The sequence below is a fragment of the Nanorana parkeri genome, unplaced genomic scaffold (genome assembly GCF_000935625.1).
Source record: "Nanorana parkeri isolate BGI_ZX_2015 unplaced genomic scaffold, ASM93562v1 scaffold182, whole genome shotgun sequence".
NCBI classification, from domain to species: domain Eukaryota; kingdom Metazoa; phylum Chordata; class Amphibia; order Anura; family Dicroglossidae; genus Nanorana; species Nanorana parkeri.
Window position 1 is genome coordinate 1,019,658 of NW_017306450.1, and position 16,086 is coordinate 1,035,743.

The 16,086-nt window shown below is 40.4% G+C and overlaps 1 protein-coding gene across 1 annotated transcript in view; it reads left to right on the forward strand.

Moving 5' to 3' along the window:
* The window catches only part of LOC108785891 (transmembrane 9 superfamily member 2-like), a 49,012-nt gene extending 38,112 nt beyond the window's left edge, over positions 1 to 10,900 (forward strand). Inside the window, exons 17-18 of the mRNA XM_018555068.1 lie at positions 3,233 to 3,755; positions 10,890 to 10,900. Coding sequence (XP_018410570.1) covers positions 3,233 to 3,300 — 68 coding nt within the window. The 3' untranslated portion in view covers positions 3,301 to 3,755; positions 10,890 to 10,900. The remainder of the gene's footprint in view (positions 1 to 3,232; positions 3,756 to 10,889) is intronic.
* Positions 10,901 to 16,086: the final 5,186 nt, after the last annotated feature.

The following is a 16,086-nucleotide window of genomic DNA, read 5'->3' on the forward strand; positions in this document are numbered from 1 at the left end:
CCGCAGTCTTTACTAGCAAGAGACCAGCATCTTGGCTTCAAGCTGGTCTCATCACTGGCTTTTCTCTTCCGCAAAGTGAGTAGGGAAGGTCGGTAAAAATGCCTCTTATGTTTACCAATCTCCTTTTTAGTTTGTGGGTGAACACAAAGAATATCAGTATTGGGCATGTATGTGTTCAATGTTGGAAAGTACCATGCGGTAGAGGAGAAAAAGTGTTTGTGTCCCTGATTTCTTTTCTTTATCACAAAGCGGAAACATCAGGGGGTCCTGAGACCCATGATCTTTCTCCAAAGAGATCCATGCACAATTGGCGTATGTACTGTCACCAGGAGGCTTTTCCTCTTCTGGCAACAATACTTGAGTGTAAAAAATAAATAAATATTTAAATAAGATATAACTGCTTTAAAAAAAAATATACACACACACACACACACACACCATAGTGCACTACATCCATTGCTGTAATGAATTGGTGCACTGGGGTGCCATTACAGATTTGCAGTTTTCGCCACTTTACAAAAAGGCACAATTTACAAATATTTGCTATTTATTAAATCAAAGTGTTATGCTTTAGATTTAATAGGAATTTTGTAGGTTATAATATCCATTTGATAAACATTTGTGCAACGATCACAGAACGTACAAAATCAGCAGCATCATCTTTTTGGTCTGGCCACCACAGGAAAAAAATGGAGAGCAAGATTCTGCAGCGAAAAGGCTAGAGAGATTGTTTTTGGTTTATAGGTTGTTTGCTGAAGGATATTCTCAAAGGGGAAACCCTGGTGTTTTCCTATTCTTTGCTAGATTGTCCAGCTCTTGCTTTATAGTACCCTGTCACTGACAACAATGGCAAGATTCCCTTTTTCTTGTCCACCATCATCTGCAGTGTTTATACAGAAGGGTGTTTTATCTACAAACAGGCAAGGTAGTTCAATTGCTTTAGTTGCTTTGACTACTAGTTCCCTTGTAGAAGCACAGTAAATAATTGCATGCATAGCCAATTTTTTTTTCTTTGTAGAATGTTGGTAAAAAAAAAAAGTCTGTCTTTGTGTTCAAGAAAGCCCACTTCATGGAAAAATGTAAATGTAATTCCAATCTGCCATGAAGACACAGCGAGGCAGTTGTCTGCTGGTGTATGTTTTTACTTGCCTAATGTATGTTTAGACAGATCCAACCTTAAGCGGCTCTAATTTAGTGCTCTTCCTGCCAGTGTTTCAAATAGAGCTGGAGACAAATATAGAAATCCTTTATTACTGAATTGTGGGTAGATCAGTTAAGTGATTTTACAAGTGCATCCTGAACTGCAGCACTTATAACAATCTATATTGACTATAAACATTATTCCTTTATTGTACTGGGTTTATTCAGAAATAAGGTGTAGAGAGCAGTAATGTGTTGTAGTAGCCCATAACAATTCATTGCAAACTATCTATTACATCTATGTACCTGCAGCTTCGGAGCAAATCACATTTTGCAAAGCAAGAAACTAGGAAAGGTAGACACAAATATTTTTTATGTAAACTCTTAACAATAAACTGGTCTGTTAAATTTAAATATAGTGTTCCAGTCCTTGGGATACAACTTTGCTTACCCATAGATACAATAAGTGAGTGCTTCCACTCTGAACTGGAAGTGTTACCAGTAGGATCACTGGGTGAAAGTATTGGAAATTACCCCTGAAAAAAAACAGCCATTATATGTAAAAACTGGCAACCTAAAATGCAGTAATATTTTTTTCCTTGAGTTTACATGCGTTTTCAGTAATAGCTTCTTGATCGCTAGTGTTATTTTTAAAGAGAGCTTTTTAGAGATTTACAGCCATCACCTGTTACCTTCTAGGAGAGAGCAAGGGTCTATGTGGTCTGCAGTGCAGAGATGGACAGGTTGTTCGAGAAATTGATACCATGAGTACTCACAGAACCGAATAGGTACCTATGGCATTACAACTTTCAGCAAGTAGTTTTTCTTTGCTTACTGATGTCAGAGTTACGTTGTGCTCAGGCTTCCTTTTGCCCTCTAGTGGAACTGAAGGCAATGTTAACATTGCAGTTAGGAGGCGAAGTTATAGGCGAGCTGAGTGTCTCAGTGATGTGATACTGAAAAGCAGAGAGAATATTGAAAGAAAAGATCAGAGGACCTTATAATAAAACCAGGGAGCTAGAATGATCACATTCTCTCTATCGCGATCTTCTTTGAATAGAAATGATGCCATTCGCACTTTCTTACAACCTCATCCTCTAATGCTGTCATGTACCCTAAATATCACTTGGAACCACATACTGTAGGTCTAGCATATGTTTTAAACACCAACACGCTAATGATTTAATTTTGGGTAAACCCTAATGAGTCGAAACATACCTTACCACTTGCCACACTGTGCATCTTGCCACAATACGATCACCAGATATCCAAGCTCCACTCCATGCTCAGATCAATACAGGGCCTAGCAAGGCTGTCGCACATTCCTTTTTGGATTATAGTGTAAAATCAGTTCCTAAAGTTGCAGCCTAATACCTTGTACTGTTCATGGTAATGAGCTGGAGTTAGAAACTAAGCCAGTCCTGTAATCACCTTTTGAGTGGGATTAGCCTTTAAATTTGCTACATACAAACAAAAACTGCAAAGTCTTACAGTTTGTTTTCATTAGCAGCAACCACAGCTAGCGGTACAACTAGGGCTTCATTTTACACTGTTAAAATCGAGATTTCTTTCTATTTCACGGTGGCTGCAGTCACCTATTCAAGTTAATGACAGTTTGACAGTGGCCACATCGCCTTCTCTGGACACACATACGATTGCATGCTTACAGATGCGACTGCTGTCACCTGTTCATTAACTTGAACGGGTGACAGTGGCCGCAACTAAACGGGACATTTGGGATTTCTGCTGCAGGAACTGGTCTAAATGAGTCCCAAATCTAGTTGCTATGCGATGCTCAAAAAGGAAACCATAAAACTTCCTTTACCTTTCTACTCGGGATGTAGCTGCTTTCTGAAGAAAACAAACTAAGATTTTGCAGACCTTTTTGTTTTTTGATGCACCTGAAATATATTTAGCTGATTTGAAATGAAAGTTCCTTTAGGCTTAAATAACACTAAAAAGCACAAGGAAAAGCTAAGTCTTGTGACTTATTTTACAGCCCAATTTCAGATTGTATTTGTGCAGAATTGTACTGTTTGGCTCATCTGCAAAAATATTTTTTTACATACTGATCTGCTGTTTCCTTTTTTAGGTACCATTGGATTCTTCGCATGTTACTGGTTTGTCAGGAAGATTTACAGTGTTGTAAAGGTGGATTAACCAAGATGGCAGCAGTGGTTTAGGTGCTTACCACAGCAAATGCCTAGGGATATGAAGATGCTACCTTGTACAGATTTGAAATGGATGTTGGGATGGCCATACGGTGGTGACTTTCTCCAGAGACTTAGCACCTTGGGAAAATGTGTTTACAGCATTCCATCAAGTTCTTTTTATTTTCAAATACCTGTTTGTAAACTATTGTAAATACTCAAGTGTATGTTTCAGGATGATGTTGAGCAGTTTTCATTTGGCAATATCCTGGGTACACTTTTTACTTTATCCATGACCAGTGATCATGATGTTTGACACCCCATAATGCTTTAAGGCAGAGTACATTATTGCTACTGTGCCTTCCAAATAATATTCATGAGAGGTTTACTTGTACAAATGTCCAGCTATCCATCCATCCATCCATCCATCCATCCATCCATCCATCCATCCATACTATGTTCTGTGTACAATTTGTTTTTTTAATTTAAGATGGTATGTATGATTTTATGGCTTATGTTTTAACACGTTATGGTTAGTTTGCACTAGCTTTTCAATTTAACAATTAAAAGAAGCAGGGTTTTTTTTTTTTTTTTTAAAGCACCCTTTTGATAGTTATAGGGATTGATATCATATTGCAGCTTACAGCCCCGGGACATTTAAATGAACACTTTAGTCCAGATTAAAAAAGTAAATCTTGTAATGCATAAAAATGAGCACATCTACCTGTCAAGAAGGTTAGTTTTTCATTTTAGGAAATGCCACAGTACGCCCCTCCACTCTATTCCCCATTTTTTTGTTTGATGATCTAAGTGCTCCCTGTTTGTGATGCAGAGGGAAATTCCTAAACGCACCCACTGTAGGCGTTTGGTTGCTTTAAAAGATTTGTAAAGCATCAGCCCAGCCACCAATTGAATCACGTTCTGCCTTGAAAGTCTGAACATCACTGGTGATACCAGCAGCAGAAAGAGAAGAAGTTAAGGTGTATACTCCTTTGACTCTGTGAGAGGCCGTCTAGATTCTAGCTGCGGTAGATTACAGAAAGATTGCGTTAAGGTAAGTTCAGTGAATCTTTGTTTTTTGCACAGTTGCAGTTTTGCAAGATAGCTTTAGTAGCTCTAAGATTGTATTCACTTGTGCCCTGCAACTGTTCTTGAATTTAGTAAAGTTCAAAGCAGAAGAGACGCATTTCAGTATCGGTAAACTCTGCTCTGGCAATAATGCAGTGTGGGCTGAATTCTGGTATGATATGAATTGCATCTTGTCCTCTAGCAACTTAGACCCGTGGGCTTACTCAATTTTTGAGCTGTTTTTATTCTAGTAAGAAATTAGAAATGACGTCTTGATAAAATGGTGGTGAGACTGCCAAGAGGTCTTTCTGCAGAAGCCAGGACTTTATTAGTACTGCAGCCTGCACCCATTGCTGATATCTATCAGAGTTTACTTTAAATGTAAAAGTTTCACAACCTGGGGAATTCAGATTGATCATGTGATGGAATGCGATAGCAGTGTTTTACCTTCAGTCAAAACGACATGTTAAAGCCATCAGTTGATCCAGATATATAGGAAGCTGAATGTATATATACATTTAACTCTTTCTGTGAAAGCTGAAATCGATCCTACCAGCTCTAACATCTCAAGCCTCCCTGATAGTCAATGAGGTTGCTGCTACTCCATCATTTTGAAAGACCAATACGAAATGTGGAGGGGAGTGGAGAAGCTCAAAATTAACATGGAAACGTTGGAATTTGCTGGTAAATGTGGCCACCTAGAGCTAATTTTCACATGCAGAGATTTCACTTTAGGTCATCTTTGGTATTTTTTTAAGATGATACATAGTTTGGCATGCCCGGGTTTGTTGCAGGTTAATTTAAAGTTTCTACTGTGAATGAGGAATCAGAAATTGTATACTGGCTTCCACTAAAGTGAAGCAATCTGGAGTAAGAGGAGCCATCTATCCTATTTTTGTCCTTTTGTAATGCATTTCAGAAGAAGTTTGTATGTTTTGTCTTCTTGATGTATCAACCAGAAAGCATTTCAACTGTGTGTAATAAAATCTTACTTTCAGGTTCTCTAGCAAAGACGTAGGTACTGGATTCCAGGTTTTCCATAAATGACAGGCCAAAGTACGGGGCATGTATTTCCAGTCTTGCCTGTGTCTTGTCTTGTGCAATAAACATTGTAAGACCAACAATTTTTATTCATATTAAAATGAGATTGTGAATATTACGCTGATTGTCTGATTGCTGATACATGAAGGAAATGCAGCCTAGATTTTGCTATTGACACTAGTGTTCTGTTGGACTTGCAGACCCAATTCAACCTCGGATCTTTAAAAGATCATTCTGTAAACGTTCAGGCTTAGGAACCAAAGATGCAGACACACACGATATTCTGGGTATATTAAATACGAATGCTAGTTCACTAGAAACGTGTGTGTGTGTTTATATCTGCTGGTGCCCAAATGAGGATCGCGACCTATGCAACAGTCATCTCGTATCGGTGATTACCTTGGTTTTTCCCAATCTAAAGCTGGCCATACACCTTTAGATTATCTGCAGATTTTCTATGGTCAGTGCAATAGATTCCTCCATCTAAGCTAAACTGTGTGGATGGAGGAATCTCCCACTGGGCCAAGCTTCAGTATCTTGCTAGCCGGCCCCGCTAGCTGTCAAAATACCTGAACAATCTGATTTATATGCAGGCATTGTTCAGGTGTTTTGAGAGCCAGCAGGGCCGACTTTTTTTTAATTTTATTTCTTTTTTAAAGTGAGATACTGCTGGATCCACCTCAGGGGCAAGCCATGTTTTAACAAAGTCTTCTTGAAATGAGTTCAGTCTTTGCAGCAACAGGTTGATCCTCTTGGTTTAAATTGGCTGAAAAGTGTGATTTCCTTAAGGGACGCTCCTCTGATAAGAGTTGCTCAGAATCTCAGCTGCTTATGGCTCAGACTGTGGGCAGGTCATATACAGAATCTGCAGGGGGAAGGCGTGGGAGCGTGCTTGTGGCCTCTAGTCAACTGTGATAACTGAAATTTGGGACATAAAGTCTTGCATGACTAGTAAACTCTGCAGCCATGAGAGTAGAGGAACCTACCACACCCAACAGAGGGTAAGGTTTAGGGCACAATGCAAGGCCTCAGCAGATGATGGCTGGGAAGGTGACCATGTTCACTTTAGGTGAGGCAACAGGAACAGATTGAAGATCAGAGTTCCAAGTGGCTCTTTGCAAAGCAGGAGCAGCAGTGGGGAGATGCTTTGACGCTGTTTGGGAGGAACGAGTGGGGTGCATGTTTGAGACTCCCTACCTACTGGATGACATCAATGTTCAGTCCCTTAGAGTTAACACTATCTGTAGTAGAAACTGTCAGAAAGCAGGAATTTTAAAGGTGCCCAGTGACCCATGTAAACAAGGTAGCTCCTGGTGCCCAGCCCAATCAAGCCTACTTGCGGAGTGAGTCTTCAAAGACAGTGCAAGCACTGAGGCAATGCCAGTGGCCCTGGACCTATGAAGCACTCGGAGACTAATTTGTTACCAGAACAGAGTGTGGAAACTATTACGCAGGACTAAAGTCACTTCCACTTCCAGGCTATTCCTGCAAAATGCAGTACAGCGGGGATTGGTTGCTGCACTCCAAAAGCCAGAGAGCTGCAATTGAAGAGACTAGCTCTACCAGCAATGTAGAGAAGAGTGTTCTTTGAAGAAAAAAATCTTGAAACAATTTTAATAGTAAAAATAGTTTTGTATTTAATACAGGAGAGCTGAAGAAAATAGCATCTCAAAGCTCAGAAATTCTGCATAGAACCCACCAGGTCTGTCATCAGCTTCTTTCACCAGGGAGAATTTCTAATTTCTGTGGACAGCAAAGCGGTGTACCTACATGTGCTCGTTTTTCCAGCACACGCTATGCTTTTGCTGTGGGTCCCCTACGCTACCAGTTTGTGCACCCTGCCATTTGGTCTCTGGTTGTCCACCAAGTGCCAGCCCCTGTACTAGCTCTTCTGTGCTCTCGTGGCATCTCTATCATGAGTTAATTGGAGCCTGTGCTTGCTGACCTCATAAGAGAATTTTTTTTTTTTGGGACAATGTGACCTTGACTGTCCAGAGGTTACAACGATTTGGTTGTATTGTGAACCTTTTGCTTGAATCGAGTCATCCTTTTGGAGTATCTAGGTCTAGTCCTGGACATGGCGCGGGCCAGAGTCTTTCTCCCACGGGAGAAGCTACATACTCTTCAATCTCAGGTTTGAGCTCCTCAGTCAACGGCTCACCTGACAGTGTGCTTTTCCATGAGATTTCCGGGTCTGACGGTAGCCTCCTTCAAAGCAGTTCAGCTTTCCCAGTTTCTCTCACGCTCTCGATACCGAAAAACCGGTATCGGTGCATCCCTAATATGAATTATTCTAAAGGTTTTCTAAGCAATCTACACTGGTGAATTATGAAGTACCTACAATTGAGGCATCCAAATAATTTTGATAAGATTAGAACTGCCAGCTATAAACAGAGGGAGTTTACGCTATGAATTACACTGTGCCTGAAATTTAACAATAAATTAATCTACATTTAATACTGTATATATTTTAGGATTTATAGAGATTATCACTTCTAAATATGTTAAAAAGGTAACCATCTTAATGGATATGGCTGAGCTGAGCTAAGGGAAGTTCAGTTCATCAATAGGTAGCAGTACATACTTATTTCGAATAATTAATATACCTGAAAAATGGTAGAAATTATTGTCATAGCCTTTTCCAAAACAAGGTTTGCATCACCCAAAAGCAAAATACCATCATCCATATATAACTAAATGTTTTTTCTTATATATAAGACCTCTTTACAGCTGAGGTCTGAGGAATATCTGATTAACGCTGCCAACGGTTAAATAGCTATTGCAAAACTAATGGGGGTAAAGGACATCCTTGATGAGTGCCATGCTGAAGTTGAGGTGAGGAAACAAACAATTTTGGATTCTATTTCTTACACTTGGACCCTGATTTAAAATGTAATAAACTCTGGCTCGGCACCTGCTTCTTTAAAAACAGTTCAACATGGTAATGCCAGAATATCAATCCTGACAGGTTATTTTTAAACATTGGCTTTCCATTTCATTCTGCAGTCTCCTACAATTTTGTAAAACTGGCAAGAATTAAAGAACTCCAGGCAGAAATGCTATTAACCCTTGCATTGGGGCACCCCCCACTCCCCTGCGCACACAAGGGTTAACTGCTCTTTTTTTGCCTAGGGTATGATAGTATGTCCCTTGGTGTCCTCGTGTAAAATACGATAGATTGGATCTGATGACTCAAGGATTCCTAAACCCCTGCAGAGGACGGGGATAGATGCTGAGGGACTGGTCAAAGAGCTGGCTGGCTCGGAGGTTTAGGTGAGTTTAGCTTTTTTTTTTACCGTAGGCAAAACTATGACTAAAATGGCTGCCTGGAGTTCTTCTTTAAATATTTCTCTTCCATACACCTATGGAAACTTTTCCCTGAGTACAGAACTTCAAAGATATCCCATATTAATGATTAGCTAAATCACTGCTATTCCCAGAGATCTGATCAGGGCATTTCCAATACTGTGTTTAGGTTTATTGCATACTGGCCAAATAACTACAGGGATGCACACACTGAGTGGCCAGATTATTATGACCACCCCATCAGTACTTCGTTGGGCCACGAGATAACTCCACAAGATGACTTCGTTGGGCCGCCTCGTGACTCCACGAGATGTTGAAAGGTAATGCGAGGAATCTGACATTGCACTGTTGCCCTTCTGTTGTCTTGTACCAGTCTTACCACTCTCCGGTCTGCCCTAACATTGACTAGTCGCTGACTGCCACAATTAGCACTTTCAGACCCAGATTTTCGGCTGACAGTCCAGTCTTTAAACACTTTAACAAAAGCTGCTCTTGAACATTTAACAAATTCTGCTGTTTTGCTGATACTCGCTCCATGGCTCGCGCCAACAATCATCCCACGTTCACAGGCTGTTAAAGCGCATTGTTTACCCATATCTTCAGAAAAAAATCACTTCTACTGTCGTGGTAAACAACCTGCTTCCCTATTTATAATGGTTTGGCACTCTAGCAACTTCAGCGTGAAATTATAGCTAATTATAGCTAATTTGCCTACAAACGTCAGGTGGTCATAATAAACTGGCCACTCTGTGTATTCTGCATCTGCAGATCAGAAGCAGGTAAGAAAGTGAACTGAAATCCTTGCAGTGTAATAATAACAATAATTAATACAACCAACCTGAGGAGGATTGTTTTTTCTTAACAAAAGCGGAGTGACAAATTAACATTCCCAAAGGAGTTAAAGTGGTCTTAACAGACTGATAACACTTAAGGCTGGGTTCACACCTAGGCGTATAGAATATGCGCGTTTGTCGCGTTTTCGGTAAAAAAATGCGCGACAAACGCCCGTTTCCGAGGGATACTTGGCTGTATCCCAATGGAAACGCGAGACCAAAACGCCCCAAATAAGTACATGTACTTCTTTGGGCGTAGGCTGTTTTGTATCGCGTTCCGACAGGCGGAAATACGGCAAGGTGTGAACCAGACCCATTGAATACAATGGGATTTAGATGTTTGAGCGTTTTGTAGAGCGTTCGTCGAGCGTTGAACGCGCTACAAAACGTTCAGGTGTGAACCAGGCCTTACTAGTGCTGGCAACATGGTGGGGTTGGGATATCCTTGTTAGTCCACTGCTAATGACAACTTTTTGATTCACAACTAATTCCTGGTACTGATTTTTTAGGTTGTACTGGATTTGACAGAAAGCCTGATGTATCTAGTTCCACACAAATCACAGGTATCATTCAGTGCTTGTGTGGACAAGCTCTTAGGTAAATACAGTGGCAGCTTTCCAAGGTTCAAGATAGCAACTGCATCACTGTAGGTATAATTAATCTCTATAGTGACTGCAGCTGCCATCGTTGTTGGGTTGGACACGGACTCTTCATAGTTTTAAAATAAAGCACCTACAAATGTTTCCTTCTGCACTAGTAGATACTGTCAGAAGGGAAAGAAAAGAAACCTGCATAGAAATACATAGTCTATTACTGCCAACCTGTCCTGGCTCTCAGACCTATGTTATCAATATTTTATTAGTCACTTACCTGGAAAAGGTACCCAGATCAGAAGTTCCAACTTCCCTGGTTGAGTGTAAAAGGAGGACTATGGGGTTAGGGCTTTTCCCCAAAGTTCTCCTTAGGGTAACGGGAGGACACAAACTAGCGTCCTCCCGTCACCCTAAGCTCAGTATACCGCGAGCTGCAGCTCGCGGTATACTGAGACGCCGCAGCTGAAGCGGATCCTGACAACTATGTCTGGATCCGCCAAGCTGCGTGAGTGACAGCTGGCTCTACCTATCTAGAGTCTGAGCCAGCTGTACACGTCCCCTCCCCCATCCGTTCCGGCAGTCAGCGCTGGAGGATCGGAGGCGGGAATCCAGTCCCTCCCCTGTCACGGCAGAGAGCCGTGACAGGATCGAGAAGTGAGCGAACACCGTTATGTGTTCGCTCACTTGCCGATCTACTGAGCCGACCTGTGACAGTCTCATTGTCACAGGTCGGCTAAAATTATGAGATGAGTGAAAAGCACTCACCCATAGTTCTCCTTTAAAGTTCTGTGACTCAGAAAGGAAAGCCAGGCAACTATCACTAACCTAAGAACATCTGAAATGACAGCCAACTATCACTATCTATTTCCACTATATATCACACTATTTTCCTCAGTATAGGTTTCTTGCCAATTATGACCTATTGTTTTTCTCAGAGCACTGTGAGTTTTCTCTACAAAGACCGTTTCCTTTCAGGCACTCTGGGGTTGATTTACTAAACGCAAATAGGCTGTTTACTTTGCAGGGAAGGTTTCCCTTAGCTTGTTGAATGTGGGGAAATTTCACTTTGCAAAGATTCGTGTGCATGGAAAATAAAAAAAAAAAGGAGTTTTGACTGGGTGATGATATTCAGCAGAGCTTTACCTCATTCATTAAACAAAGAGGAAACTTCCCTCCAAAGTGAAAAATCCCTTGCAAAGTGAACAGCCTATTTGCCTTTTGTAAACCAACTCTTCTGTCTCTGGTTGGATTATGACCACCCACCTAATATTAAGTAGGTCTCCCTTTCTGTCAAAACAGCTCTGACCCATTGAGGCATGGGGGGTGATTTACTAACCTAAACACACGCACGCACCAGGTGCGTGTGATTTTCACACAGCAAAACGTATTTATCAACCAAAAAGTCTCTGAAAGCATATTTCCACTAATGCCATATATGGAAAAATCATGCACATGATGCATATATAATGCTGCTTCACAGTTTAGATAAAAATGGTTAGCTCATGCATTTACATTCCTGCATTCATCAACGCAAGCAACACAACATAGAGCTAATTTACACAACATCACCTTGCAATTCATGCTTGTCTTTGCACAACACACCTGCTGGGTGTGTACACACTACAAAGGTGTTTAGAATCCACCCATAGATCATGCTGGGAGGGAACACACTACAGAGGTGTATACATGTTCATGGTGTGTTTATAAGGTTAGTAAATCAACCCCCATGGACTCTATTAGACCTCTGAAGGTATGATGTAGTATCTGGCACCAAGCTGTCAGTAGCAGATCCTTTAAGTCCTCTACGTTGCAAGGTGTGGCCTCCATGGATCAGACTTGCTTTTCCAGCACATGCCACAGATGCTTGAATGGATTGAGATCTGGAGAAAATGGAATAATCAATGTTATTCCCTTCACTTAACAGTGGTCAGAATGTTTTGGCTGATAGGTGTACAGGCCAATTGGACTCATTTTCCAAGCTTTGCTTTATGTAGTACTAAGAGGTTGAGGTGGCACAGGACAGAATCATGTAAATAAAGCTGCAGTACTGCAGAGAAAAGCCTTCTGAATATGGATGCAATTCATTGTGCAGTGCTCAGCATAAATGAACACACCCTTTACTTTCAGAATCAACATTTTCTATGGTACACTATACTACAACATACTCCCACAAATGCAGCCCATTGATTGCAACCAAGATTTGTTAATTTGCACACACAAAAAAACATTAATTTAAGACCATGTTACAAAAAAAAATAAAAATACACCCCCATGAAAGTCATAGGAGCAAAGCTAAATTTTAGACAACAAAATCCTAATTAACAAGAATTCAACTACAGGCGAGTATAATGATTCATGACACAGGTGTCCAGCAGACAGCTTATGATAAAAGGTCATTACTTAACAAAGAAAACCCCTTCCTATTTCATGCTGTCAGCAATGGCACCACATGGAAGAGAAATGTCACAAGGCCTGAGAAAGAAAATAATTTCTTTACACAAGAAAGGTGAAGGCTACAAGAAGATCAGCAAAGCTTTACTGATCAGTCAGAATACTGTAGCAAAAGTGATAAAAAAAATGTAACAAAGATGGAACTGCAACCATCGCACAGAGACGTCCAGGCCGTCCGCGGAAGTTAACACCTTGACAGGAGCTTCTTCTGATGAGAAGGGTTGAAGAAAATCGGCATGCAAGTTCACTGCAGTTGGCTAAATAAGTAGAAAGCCAAACTGGGGTGATTGTTTACGGTGACACAATATAGCGTACACTGCAGAGGAATGGCATGCACAGGTGTTATCCACAAAGGAAGCCTCTCCTAAAGCCTTTGCACAAAAAAGCCCGCCTACAATTTGCCAGGGCCCATGAGGAAAAAGAAGACTACTGGGACTCTGTACTCTGGAGTGATGAGACCAAGATCAATGTTTTTGGAACTGATGGCTTCAAAACTGTATGGCGTTGCAAAGGTGAAGAGTACAAAGAAAAATGCATGGTGCCTACATTGAAATGTGGTGGCAGTGTCCTTCTGTGGGGCTGCATGAATGCTGCTGGTGTTGGGGAGCTGCATTTCATTGATGGTATCATGTACTGCTCTATATTGAAAGAGAAGATGCTACCATCACTCTGTGCCCTTGGTCTTGCACTTTTCCAACATGACAATGATCCAAAACACTCATCTAAGGCCACTGTTGCATTTCTGAAGAAGAACAGGGTGAAAGTGATTCACTGACCAAGTATGTCTCCTGACCTGAACCCAATCAAACACCTATGGGGAATTCTGAAGAGACAAGTTGACCATCGCTCTCCACCCAGCATCCAGGCTCTAAAAGAGGTCGTTCTTGAAGAATGGAAAAAGATAGATGTTGCAATATGTCGCCAACTTGTTCATTCCATGCCTAGAAGACTTGGTGCTGTCCTTACAAATCATGTGGGCCACACAAAATACAGGTGAAACTCGAATAATTAGAATATCGTGCAAAGTTCATTTATTTCACTAATGCAACTTAAAAGGTGAAACTAATATATGAGGGAGACTCATTACATGCAAAGCAAGATAATTCAAGCCGTGATTTGTCATAATTGTGATGATTATGGCTTACAGCTCATGAAAACCCCAAGACCCCCAAATCCACAACCTCAAAAAAGTAGATTATTACATGCAATCAATAAAACAAGGATTGTACATAGAACAATATCGGACCTCTGAAAAGTACAAGCATGCATATGTACTCAGTACTTGGTTTGGGCCCCTTTTGCAGAACTTACTGCAATTACTTTTGCACGATATTCTAATTATTCAGGTTTCACCTGTACTAGATGTAGTAGTTTTTGTTGTGGGGTGTATTCATTTTTGCTTCACCTAATTTGATCTAAGTTATATTATTAACCTTACTTTCATGTAATGAGCTCAACAAAAGTTCTATAAAACGCGGTTTTGTCAAAATTTTGGAAATTGTTCTTGTGTTCACTGGAATACTGATTAGAATCTTACTGTTCAAATGAGTGTACTCATTTATGCTGAACACTGTATATAATTTAATATATTAAGATGACTTTTTGCATTTACCATAGTCGTAAAATCTTCAAGTGTTAGCAATATTGCCATCCTGAGGTGCCCTTTAAGGCAAACCAAGCAGTTATACAATAATATTATCAGTTGCACAAATCAGGATTCAGTTTAGCTTTGAAGTGTGCAAATAGATAAACATATTTTATACAGAGGAGAACCTCCTCAGGAGATTTTTCAGCAAAGCTTGTGAACGATCTCCTAAACTCAATAGAAAGAAAATAGATTCAGTATGGAGTACAAACCACCCTCACCTCACTTGAGCGGGTTGTCATGGATACATTGAACCTGCGCTCATGATCAGTTCACTGTTTTAAAAAACACGCCGTAGATAAAACCTTATAGTTTTGTGCATATAATGGGGTAACAGCTCGCATTTTAATGACAACCTTGTCTTCAAGTCACAAAGTCGTTTAATCGCCTTTCTTAGAAGCCTGGAGGGCTGAGCTCTCTTTCCAGGAATTTCATCTACAAGGAGACCTTGTATTCTGAGTATTTTTGAGTTACATTATGTAGACTGGTAAAAAAATATATAGAAACAGTATTTTTGGTTCCGGGCTGCCTTAACGCAATGCACAATGTATCCTGTGTGTGTGCAATGGTTTGCGTAATGTTTGAATCTGCCCTACGTGTCTGTATGAATACATTCCTGATATGTCACACTAAACAGCAGCAATGTAATTTAAAGAACACTCTACCTTATGTCATTAAAAGCAGTCCTTGAGCTCAAGGGACTTTGCCTAAGATGAGATGATGTCATAAGTCTGCTGCACGCAGGAAGAAGCATTTCCTTCAGTGATCAGACTTTAACATTGCAACTGTAGAGATCCACAAGGTGAGAGGTTGCAGCAGGGGTGGATCTGTCTCAGACATTTATGAACACAGCCAAGAACTATACAGGTGCCAGGAGTTACATGGCCATATCATCTCTGAGCCAAGGCCTTGGTCCAGGAGTAGATGTTGACCCTCGAAAATGCTTGAACAAAGATGGTACTACTCTTTTGGAAAGCAAAGTAAATTAAGCCATGGGGAATGGCAATCAGATAGGGGAGGGCGGCACAGTTGGGTTTATTTTGAATTTTTTCCCTTTTTTATCACTTTTTATTTTTTTTACATTTGTATTCATTTTTTAATTTTTATTTATCATATCTTAACTTTTTCAGGACCAAGTACAAGTACAAGTACTTCCCCTCATGTAATTGCCAATACCAATTACCGATACTTTTTTCCAAAGGGACAGGTGACTTTAAATGGTCCATAGTACAACTACGTGTTATGTACTGTGGATCATGATTTAACCTATTCATGCTAGCAGGGGAGAATTGTAAATCTATTGCTGGAGTGTAGTGGAGGTGTGTGCTGTATATATGTACTACATATACATTACACACGACCAGTACACTATAAGATCATTGAAAATCTATTACTGCAGTGTACGGGACATGTGTACAGATAGAATGCACTGCAGCAATAGATATACAATTCTGCACTGCTAACATGAATGGGTTAAATGATCCACCGTACAACTGCATATTATGTACTACAGATCATTTAACCCATTCATATTAGCAGGGGATAATTGGAAATCTATTGTTGCAGTGCATATTATTATACATAGTACATGTACATATAGAGTGCACTGCAACAATAGATTTACAATTATCCTCTGCTAACATGAATGGGTTAAATGATCCATAGTACAGGGCTACATACAGATCATTTAATCCATTCATGTTAGCAGAGGATAATTGTAAATCTATGGTGTAAAGTGTATTAGCAGCGTGTACTCTATATGTATAGTATGGTGTCCACTGCTAATACAATGGATTTACACCATACCATAGATTTACAATTAGTCCCTGCTTTAATAGCGCCCCCCCCCCCCTGCCCTC